The 11,004-nt window shown below is 35.6% G+C and overlaps 2 protein-coding genes across 4 annotated transcripts; both read left to right on the top strand.

The window, feature by feature from the left end:
• Positions 1–1,398: 1,398 nt before the first annotated feature.
• Positions 1,399–4,404, top strand: LOC114315105 (Pyridine nucleotide-disulfide oxidoreductase family protein). Its single transcript, XM_028261672.2, has 2 exons — positions 1,399–2,689; positions 3,770–4,404. Exons 1-2 carry the CDS (start codon positions 1,692–1,694, stop codon positions 4,164–4,166), a joined length of 1,395 nt encoding a protein of 464 aa, XP_028117473.2. The 5' UTR covers positions 1,399–1,691; the 3' UTR covers positions 4,167–4,404.
• Positions 4,405–5,200: 796 nt separating this feature from the next.
• On the top strand, positions 5,201–9,418 carry LOC145789604 (uncharacterized). 3 transcript variants are annotated; one of them, XM_082866605.1, is made up of 8 exons: positions 5,201–5,666; positions 7,200–7,693; positions 7,776–7,863; positions 7,965–8,076; positions 8,344–8,471; positions 8,553–8,735; positions 8,816–9,042; positions 9,163–9,299. In XM_082866605.1, the coding sequence occupies exons 1-4, from the start codon at positions 5,616–5,618 to the stop codon at positions 8,052–8,054; spliced, it is 723 nt and encodes a 240-aa protein (XP_082722731.1). In that variant the 5' UTR covers positions 5,201–5,615; the 3' UTR covers positions 8,055–8,076; positions 8,344–8,471; positions 8,553–8,735; positions 8,816–9,042; positions 9,163–9,299. The 3 variants fall into 3 exon arrangements, with proteins under 3 accessions (XP_082722731.1, XP_082722729.1, XP_082722730.1); XM_082866603.1 differs by lacking the exons at positions 8,816–9,042; positions 9,163–9,299 and adding an exon at positions 9,326–9,418; XM_082866604.1 differs by having other exon boundaries at positions 8,816–9,297.
• Positions 9,419–11,004: the final 1,586 nt, after the last annotated feature.

The following is an 11,004-nucleotide window of genomic DNA, read 5'->3' as shown; positions in this document are numbered from 1 at the left end:
GATATAACACTAAAAAATCACACTAACATAAATGTAGATTTCCACATTCTATAACCAACACTTTAGCTACCAATTTCCCCAAAAAAATCTTTCACAACTTACGTTTTCATTTTCATCCAAAAAATGAATCAAAAAATTATAAAAATAAATCACAAAAGGATATTCACATAAACTCAAATGACATCAAATCAAATAAATACAAATTTTCAAAATAAAAACAACTAATTGCTTCATAAAAAAACTCTTAAGAGTATATGGATCAACATTCCTCTATGAGATTTATGAATAAATTTTCCTATATTTTCATTTTATCTCATTTATCTTCAAAAAAATTAAATAATATATATATATTTTAAATAAATCATTTTTTTTAAAGACAAATACAATAAAATAAAAATATTATAATTATCAAAGTAAACTAATTTTTTAATAAATAATATATCAAAAGATTGTATAAAATAAACTATTTGAATTACTGTACACCCCATTAGGGATGTGTAAAATACCGCTCAATCTGTTAAAACAGTACCGATCAACACCAATTCACATCATTCTATCCGTTAATTGTGAATTAAACTTTAAAATTTATAATTTGTCTTCAAAATTGCTCCACTTTGCTGTAGTTAATACATATATATTTTTTAACATTTAATGTAATACTAAAGTAAAAACAAATACTCACCAAAAAAAAAAAAAGTGAAAATGAGTTAGAGAGATTTAGGATGTAAAATGTGTTACACATTAATAGTTATATATATATATAAAATGGAAAATATTTGGTGACCACAAATTTTGTGGCTCAAATAGTTCGAAAATGCCAAAACGACGTCGTTTTGACATTTTTAGGGTTGTTTCGTACCCAAAACGACGTCGTTTTAACATTTTCGGGCCATTTGAGTCACAAAATTTGTGACCACCAATCATTGCTCATAAAAAATATTAGTATGTAAAATTAGTTTGTATTATATATATGAAAAATATTATACAAATTAGTATTATATATTTTTCAATCTACTAATTCGTCCCAAACTACCAAAATCACAATTTGATTATTTACCAATCTACCAATCTACTATTTAATTTATAATTTAACTTTTAAATTGTCTAAACCACACTCTACACACACCCACGTATTCCTCAAAACCTCAAGTTGACATTTAAATACTCAAAAAAGGGACTCACCATTAAAACACCCAATAAAATTCAACCACATACCAAAAAAAAAAAAAAATCAAATATCAATTAAAGTGCCATACAAAATCTTCAAAGAAAATTTCCTAAACAAAACAAACATCCTGCACCTCTTAAAATCAAACTTGACACACCCCTGTAGAACTTCTGAGGCCACCACGACGGTGGTGAATAACAAGAACGTGTCAATTCACCAAAAGTACCCCAGCGTGGCACAATTCTAGCCACTCTATAGCACATGCAAAATCAGAGCCATATAATATCACAGTAAATTACACTATCATACCATACATCATCATCCAGACGAAAATCCAAACCACATTATCCACATCAAATCACAACCGTCCATCTCACAAATCCAACGGTCCAAACCTCCAAAATATCCCAAATCATATCCACCAAAAATATTTACAATAAAACAAACAAAACAAAACAAAACAGTATCAATTCAACCACCACCGCCCCTCACTCCCCACTCGACCGTCCTCCAACCCCAAAAAATGGCCTCCCTAGCCCTCAAAACCTTCGTCGGACTCCGCTACTACACGGCGGACCACCACCGCCACCACCCCACCTCTCTCTCCAAACCCACCACGACCCACAAAAGACTCCACATCATTGCCGGAAAATCCAGCCCCAAAATCACCGGCCGGAACCTCCGCGTCGCCGTCGTGGGCGGCGGACCGGCCGGTGGCGCCGCTGCCGAAACCCTAGCAAAGGGCGGCATCGAGACCTACTTAATCGAACGAAAGCTCGATAATTGCAAACCGTGTGGCGGCGCCATACCGTTGTGTATGGTCGGAGAGTTCGACCTACCATTAGACATCATAGACCGCCGAGTCACCAAAATGAAGATGATCTCTCCGTCCAATGTGGCGGTCGACATAGGTCAAACCTTAAAGCCTCACGAGTACATCGGAATGGTCCGCCGCGAAATCCTCGACTCCTATCTCCGTGACCGCGCTGCCTCCTCCGGCGCCGCCGTGATCAACGGTCTCTTCCTCAAAATGGACAAACCCAAAACCTCCGACGAACCCTACGTCCTCCACTACACCGGCTACGACTCCAAAACCGGCGGCGCCGGCGAGCGGCGGAAGTTGGAAGTGGACGTTGTGATCGGCGCCGACGGAGCTAATTCCCGAGTGGCTAAGTCGATCGAAGCAGGGGATTATGAGTACGCGATTGCGTTTCAGGAGAGGATTAAGATTCCGGATGAGAAAATGCAGTATTATGAGAATCTCGCGGAGATGTATGTTGGAGATGATGTTTCGCCGGATTTCTATGGATGGGTTTTTCCGAAATGTGATCATGTTGCTGTTGGTACCGGAACGGTGACTCACAAGGGAGATATCAAGAAGTTTCAGACCGCCACGAGGCACCGTGCCCGGGATAAGATTCTCGGCGGCCGGATCATCCGGGTCGAGGCTCATCCTATACCGGAACACCCTCGTCCTCGCCGGATCGCAGACAGAGTCGCGCTCGTCGGCGACGCAGCTGGGTAAGTTTTTTGGTCTATCTTTTCTTTGAACTAAAAATTGGAACTGAATGTCAAATTGATTTCATGGATGAATGATAGCTAAAACTTTTGATTTTTGGGCAAATTAGATTAGTAATTCGTGCATTGTTATTTTGGTTCTTATAATTTCAGTTATTTTGATTTTTTGTCAATTTAATTCAACTAATAACACTTATCTAAAAGAAAATAACGCTGATTAGAAATTTTAAAGTAAAATGTTCACTGAATTGATTAGGGTTAAGTTACTTGAAAGTTAAAGTTATAATTTTGTTTTTAAGAACATAATATATACAGTTTTACGTGCAAAAATTATTAACAATTATTATAAATTAGATCAAATTGGCATAAAATCATAAATTTGAATCATAATCAAACCAGTTGAAATTACATAGACAAAAATGACATAAAAGTCTATTGAAATTATAGGGATTAAAATGATATTAGAGTCAAAATATAAAAACTATCGGTATAATTTATCTTATTTTTTATGAAATTTGATTTGATTTATTTTATCTAGATGGAAAAATTATCATTCATTGAGAAATAGAGTAAATATTTACAAAATGTGAAAATCTTTATGGGGGTGAGGTGTTGTAACATTTGCTGTGTTTCTTACATAAGAAAAAATTACACTCGTGTATTTGTAATTACTTTTGATCAACCATCTTGATGTGTTATTATCCATATTTAGATCCCTCTTGGACTTGTGGTTGAGTTCGGTCCAAAGGGCGCCCAACATTTTGTTAAGGGTGAGGTCCTTCCCACACAAATTGCCTGGACCAAGTCGGGAAATTTTGAATGAAATCTATATAATTTTTTTAAAAATAAATTAGGGTAAATTAGCCATCAGTGGGAACTTGAAATGTATGAAAAAAATTTAAATTTGATCATTAATGTGTAAATTTTTCCAATAAATTATTAGTGAAGGCATGTTTGGTTTATGGTTTTTTAACATCAGCTCTGTAGTAGCTCTTCATCATTGGAGTGGTGCCTCCAATGTTTGTTTGCTTTCTGTTTTATAGAACATATTGTATTAGCATATATGCATTGTTTTTCCAACAGGTACGTGACGAAATGCTCGGGCGAGGGGATCTATTTTGCTGCAAAGAGTGGGAGGATGTGCGCGGAGGCAATAGTGGAGGGGTCGGAGAATGGGAAGAGGATGGTGGAGGAGGGGGACCTGAGGAAGTACTTGGAGAAGTGGGACAAGATGTATTGGCCGACGTATAAGGTGTTGGATGTGTTGCAGAAGGTGTTTTACAGGTCGAATCCAGCTAGGGAGGCGTTTGTGGAAATGTGTGCCGACGAGTATGTACAAAAGATGACTTTTGATAGTTACTTGTATAAGAAGGTTGCGCCTGGGAATCCATTGGAGGACTTGAAGTTGGCTGTGAATACTATCGGGAGCTTGGTGAGAGCAAATGCTCTGAGGAGGGAGATGGAGAAGATGAGTGTATGAGAAAAAGGGACAAAATTGAAGTATTTTATATATGTAATCTCTGTAATTGTTTAGTGTTTGTTTTTTTTGGTTTTTGGGTTGTGTATGTTTAAATTTGATGAAGAGAGGCGGAAAATTTTATATGAGGTCTATCAAATTACTGATTGAATCTTGTAGCCTATTACAGTAATCAAACATGGCTTAGACTGCTAGACTTTTCAATATAATTGTGTCGCAATCAAATGATTTTATTTTTTTATCCCCTTCCTTTTTCTGTTCTTGCCAACCATCGCCCCTCTATCACCACTACCCTCTCTCTCAACTACCGTTGGCATCGTTATCTCCCCAACCCCAACCGCCTCTACTGCCACACGTTGTGTATGGACTGCAATATGAAAAGGGTTTTTTATTTGCTAATCGATTTGAATGCATTATGTGAGTCCCTTGGTAACTTAAAATGTGAAATTGCCGCACCTTGTTCACGGATTGCAATATGAAGAGGATTTTTTGTTTGCAAACTGATTTGAATCTATTATGTAAGTCCCATTGGTAAACTTAAAAAGGGAAATTATTACACTGGTAGTTTCATAAAATTATTACAAATTTAAGAAAAAATTTATAATTTTAATCATTAATATTTATAAATTTTATCACTGATTTATGATTAACTTCTAAAATAGTCAATGAATTGTTATTTTTCCAACTTAAAAAGGGCAATTAGTTAGTTCTTCCATGACAAACTTCACAAGCACCACTTTACATTACATATAGAAGTGAAGACTTGAACATTACATTAGTGAATAAGTTTGTCATGACCAAGACTTTTGTGGCATGTTTTTGTTTTAGGATTATTAATCCAATGGATAATTAATCCAACAAATTTGTAGGATTATTAGTAATGGAGTAAGGGTGGGATTGTGAATATCCACTACAGGAAAAATGGGATTTAGCGGCGTTTATTTAATGGCGTTTTTATAAACGTCACTTTTTCTAATATTTAGCGACGCTTTATAAACGTCGCATTTTGATTTAATTAAAACGGTACCGTTTATTAATAGAAGTCGTTTTTGAACGCCTTCAAATGTGTCTTACCATGTTATCCCACTCCCACTCTCTCCACAACTCTGAGAATCAGAACCTCTCTTTTTCTTCAAACCTTCATTATTGATCCCTCAAATGTCTCACTCGCTCTCTCTCTCTCTCTCTCTCTCTCTCTCTCTCTCTAAACCCTTCGGTCTCAGAGATTGCGATTCATCCTTCTTCAGCTCGGTGAGCAACACCGTCTGCAATCTCAGTTTCGTATCCTCTCTCTCTCTCTCTCTCTGTTTCAAGCTCTTCCTTCCGTCTATTCTTCTCCTAGGGTTTGGATCAACTCTCCTCTTGCCTGACTATGTTGTGAGATCTGAGTTCGAACAGTAAAGGAAGCCCTAGATTGTTGTGTTTTGGGGTTCTTCTTGTTCCTTGAAGGCAATGCCGCTACAGTTATTGAGACTAGGACATCTCTTTTTCCCCCTCAAGAAGGTAAGATTTGAAGTTTGAAGCACCAATGTCTTCATGTTACGAAATTTCTTATTCAATAACATATGTTTCAGATCTGAGATTTCTCATTCAAAAATATGTTTGAGATTTGAAATTTCTTATTCAAAAACATATGTTTCAGATCTGAGATTTATCATTCAAAAATATATGTTTAAGATTCGAAATTTCTCATTCAAAAATATTTGTTTGAGATTTGAATTTTTTCATTCGAAACAATATCCTGTAGATATGAGATTATCTTTCAAAAATACATGTTTCAGATCTAAGAGTTTTTATTATTCGTTTGAGATATGAAGACTCGCTGGGATTTTTTTTTGGGTATGGCCTTCTTCCTGCTTAGGCTTTTGATTGTTGATTTTTGAGGGAATCTGATTACTCGAGCTTTTGCGTATATGAATGACATCCTTGATGAGGTCTGCTGTTATGTTCTGCATTTTAGTTATTATTATTATTATTATTATTATTATTATTATTATTATTATTATTATTGTTATCAATTCATGCTATATTCTAAAGTTTTCCATTTATATTCTGTTTTACATTTGACGAATTGATTCAGCACTCTTTTGTATCACTGACTGAAGCTTTATTGTTGACAAATATTTCAATTTAGATTGAGAACTAACCCATAATAATGCTTTGTATCAGACAAATGTTGGGGTAAGAGGATAAAAAGAAGCTATAAGCATTCTCTACCCCTGCTCTTTGGGCTAACTGATGTTTCCATAAGCTTGAGATTAATACAACATCAATCACCACCCCGAGGGTGGTGACTTGGTGGCAAGGTGCCTACTCCCAAGTGGTTTGGTGGAGAGGAGGTCATGAGTTTAGTTTAAGTCTCACAGGCGTCAATTGGGGGCACGAGACTCATGCCCATTAATACTGTTGTATGCAGATGGTTGCTTAATAGTTACTGTCAAGATTTAGCTTTGCTATTCTTACTGATTCTTGAGACTTGTTTGGTTTTTTAGCTCCTCTCAAGCGCATAAGCAGTTGGTCTTTTGATGAGAAACTCTTCTTACAGTCACTTTTCAAGGTAGTATAACCATAGCCGAGTTGCTTCTTTCAAAACTCAAAATCTTATACCATTTATGCATGTTGTTTTTTGGATAATTTTGTTAATTTACTCTCCATTTGTTATGACAAAAAATGTTTTCTAGAAAATATTTTTCACATTTTTTGGTGTTTTGAACAACAGAAAATGAAAGTCAATGAAAAATAAATTTATTTGGACAGAATGTTTTCTAATTTTGAAAGGTGAAAGACCTTTTGTGGACTACAATCTTACCAACACCATCCTACTACCCCACTTCCACCATCCCACCACCACCACCAACATTAATACATCACTAGCACATTAGTTTCAAGATCGCAACCAAAACATAAAAAAACGCTTTCTACTTTAAAAAAAAATATTGAAAATATTTTCTGTTAAAACAAACGAAGCATTAGATGATTCCTGAATATGTAGCTTTTAGGTATCTCAGAGATTACTGACCAGAAAGATTCTTGCAGGTTTTGGTCTCAGTTTCCGAAACCAGTTCCATCATTCTCTACATCAGGGATGTCGAGAGGCTCCTCCAATCCCAAAGACTCTACAAATTGTTCGACAGAGTGCTAAAGAAACTATCAGGATCAGTTGTAATACTTGGCTCTCGGATGTTGGACCCAGATGAAGATTGTGAGGAAGTGGATGACAGAATAGCTCTTCTGTTTCCTTATAACATTGAGATCAAGCCACCCGAAGACGAGATTCATCTTGTAAGGTGGAAAGACCAACTGGAAGAGGACACAAAGCTTATCCAGTTTCAGGATAACAAAAATCACATTGCCGAAGTACTTGCTGCAAATGATCTTGAGTGTGATGATCTCGGTTCAATCTGCAATGCAGACGCAATGGTTCTCGGTAATTACATAGAAGAGATTGTGGTATCCGCGATATCTGATCATTTGATGAATAACAATGACCCAATGTACCGAAATGGGAAGCTTGTTATATCGTCTAAGAGGTAGACAACTCGTTCTTTTTTTCTTTTTCTCTTTTGTTTTAATCAAATTTCATGTAGTTATTCTTGCTTGTGATGTGAACAGTTTGTCCCATGGGTTGAGTATCTTCCAGGAGGGAAGAACGGGTAGGAAAGATTCCCTAAAACTAGAGACAAATGCTGAATCTTCCAAGGTTTGTTCTACATCTTAACAATCTGACGAGAGTAGTGGAATTGATTTTTATCATTTTTAATAGGGTTTAACTAACTGTGCTTCATTTGTCTATCGATTTAGGACTCCGAGGGGGGAGAGATAATTGGGTCAAAGCCTGATGCAAACAAAAGCGAGACAGAAATCGGTTCCTTCAGCAAAGAAAGATGGTGAGAATTCACCGCCATCAAAGCCGGTAAGCCCATCTCTGATAAATTTATTTGAAAAGGGAGATGGTGAGAAGTAACAAAAAAATGAACCGACAGATAAATGTTTGTTGCAGTTGGACACTAATGCTCTTCCGCACTATCTTCTGAAAGTTTTAAGTATATTATCAGTTGATAATTGATATAATCTCTCCTAATATTGCACTTTCTTGCACTTTCAAGGATTTGCTAAGTACATGAAGAAAGAATATAACTTCCTAACAACATGTGTGTCTATGCATCATGGTTTCCTATAGGAAGTTCCTCCCGACAACGAATTTGAGAAACGCATAAGGCCAGAGGTTATTCCTGCAAACGAGATTGGAAGATCTTGATAATTCTACTTGATCCAAATACTAGCTCTCACCAAGCTTGTAGTTCTCAGGTAAGCAAATAAATCTGAATACAACTAAATTCCATCTTTTGTCTATGAGATGATTTTATAGACATTGATATCCTTTTGCAGGATGATTTGCTTAAGATTCTTGGCGAGAAACATCGACTTTATGATTTTCTTAGCTCACTCTCTCTGAAATGTTCATATGTACTTTTCAACAAGGAGCATGTGAAAGAAATCCTTTTGGAGGCTGACTTGCGGAAATCGGCTGGAAATACACAACTTACTCTGGCTTGCATGAATATTCTAGTGGTAAAACATTCTGTTCCTCTAGATGCTATTTTGAAGTGGTTGATTGTGTTATATAGACATTATCTTTTGCTGGTTTGTAGGATTTGATCAATTTTGTTGAGCCTATCATGGTGATACACAAGAAATTTTATGAATCAATGCACATGCGCTCATGCCTACAGATACATGCATGAATGGGGTACATGTAATGATGTGTGGATAAGGGTTATTTTCTTGGCAGAATCTGACTGTAAGAAAACTGATTAGATGGCTGACTATGTCCATTTGCAAATTAAAACTAACTGATGCAAGTGTTTGCAGTATAATTGTGAGTCATGCTTCTACAGTGGTACTGGTACTTTGTCAGTTATCATCTCTTCATTCGATTATAATGCTCACTCTAAAAGCCGTGGTCACCTTATAATTCCATTTTTTATCTCAATTTTAGGTATTCTCTTTGGTTGGTATCATAGTTGTCCATCGGCTTTTTGTATCTTGAACATTTTCCATTCTCCAGTCAGAAAACTGCAGAACCGAAAAAAAAGAAAGAAGAAAGAAGAAAGAAACATGTTACAATTTGTTTTTTAATATTTGCTTATGATGAATTACAGATTCTTGCATGCTTCAGCCCTTTGCTGCTTAGTGGGATTGAAAAAGATTTGGTACATTTTCTTAAAGATGATAATGAAGTGATTAAAGAAGGTCATTTGTCCGAATATAATGTTTATGGTTATGTTTGTTTTGGTAGATTGGATTATTATATGAGATTTTTGCTTGAAATTAATAGTTATGAGATTATCAATATCCTAAAATTATATATTTTATTTCACGTTTGAAATGTCCTTGTATTGGGAGCAAGATTTGTAGAATTCAATCCTATCTCATGTTAAGTTAAAATTGCTAGACATGACCATGGTTTGTTTTAGGGTAATTGATCATGGGTACTTTTATTTTATTTCATTATATCTCATTTTTATTGAGGGTTAATGTGTGACATTAGGAATGAGGACATGTTTGGCATATTGAGGGTTAATGTGAATATTGGTGCAATAAGTTAGAGGGTTAATTGAGAATGTGGGTGTAATAAGTCAGACACACACAAGTCTACTGGAGAGTGAATTTGTTTCCTTTGCTAACTTCCCATCTTGCTTTACAGATGTTCAAAAGATCCATTTCAGAGACGGCATTAGAGCGAATGTCTGGTTTGTTTGGATCGTTTTCAATTCTTCAACCAAAGGAGGGAAAAAAAAGGTATAATAGAATAATACTTGCCCTTATTTTTGGTGATGATGAGCATTTTGTAGCATGCGTCCCACATTCTAATGACCACTTTTCACATGACAAGGATGTGAGCATGCAGTATTCATGTTCTTTCTATGCCATTCAGCAAAAAATGATCGGCATTTGTCGCAATTGAATAACACTATAAGCTCATTAGATTTATTCTTGGTACGTGGTATGCTTCGATACTATTTAGAATCGTTTTTTAATATGTGATTAAATTAAGATATTAGAGATGCTGTAATGTTTTCTTGTATTTGAAAGTAATTGATATTCCAAATCTATGACTTTATTCAAAGTAGTTTGTATGTCTGTTAGCAAACCATTTGACATAAGTTTAGTAGTTTTTTTAAAAAGTTATTTGTGCTTTCTTCCTGCCTTACAGGATATGTTCTGGTGACTTTAGATTCTAGGAGGGAGAAGTCTAGTTCTACCCAAAACTGCAATGTATTTTTAAGGAAAATTGATTTTCTTGTTTATTGTGTCAATGGTTTCATATAATGCATTGTTGACATCATTGAAGTGGGCTCTTCTTTAGTTACAGGCACATTGCGTAGGCAAAGCAGTGGGGAAGAAGTTGGATCAAGGTATGGCGTGTATGTAGAAAAAGATGCAAATGTGGTCATTACCTGTTTGGTTGTTTAATATTCCTTCTATTTTGTCTTCTGCTTTCATTTGCAGGGGAACAGAATGTTCTTCCAATCCTTCAAAGCTTCATTGAAATGCTTCTGCCCCAGCTAATATGAATAACCTTAATATGAATAACCTTGTTTCACAATCCTCTTCCGCAAATCCAGGTTCTTTTGGAGTATTTTATTTTCAAAGAGTATATGATTTATAGTAGTCCTATTTACTGTTATGCATGAATAAAACATTTTAGCTACTTATTGGTGTAATAGATCTAATTGAATATTTTTTTAAATATGTTGTAATTGCAATACCCCACATAATTCACATGGGTGGAGGAGAAAAGTAGCATTATTCTTATTCGGCCCTTCTACCTGATTCT

Source organism: Camellia sinensis, chromosome 4 (genome assembly GCF_055761805.1).
Source record: "Camellia sinensis isolate YWXY chromosome 4, ASM5576180v1, whole genome shotgun sequence".
Taxonomy (NCBI): Eukaryota; Viridiplantae; Streptophyta; class Magnoliopsida; order Ericales; family Theaceae; genus Camellia; species Camellia sinensis.
The sequence above is the reverse complement of the archived record's forward strand: the minus strand, read 5'-3'. Positions and strand labels throughout refer to the sequence as shown.

Excerpts from the sequence above, each read along its gene's own strand:
- LOC114315105 (XM_028261672.2), top strand. The coding sequence starts at position 1,692 with ATGGCCTCCCTAGCCCTCAAAACCTTCGTCGGACTCCGCTACTACACG. Across the intron at positions 2,690-3,769 it reads CTCGTCGGCGACGCAGCTGG|GTACGTGACGAAATGCTCGG; the intron begins GTAAGTTTTTTG and ends TTTTTCCAACAG.
- LOC145789604 (XM_082866603.1), top strand. The coding sequence starts at position 5,616 with ATGCCGCTACAGTTATTGAGACTAGGACATCTCTTTTTCCCCCTCAAG. Across the intron at positions 5,667-7,199 it reads TCTTTTTCCCCCTCAAGAAG|GTTTTGGTCTCAGTTTCCGA; the intron begins GTAAGATTTGAA and ends AGATTCTTGCAG. Across the intron at positions 7,694-7,775 it reads CTTGTTATATCGTCTAAGAG|TTTGTCCCATGGGTTGAGTA; the intron begins GTAGACAACTCG and ends TGATGTGAACAG.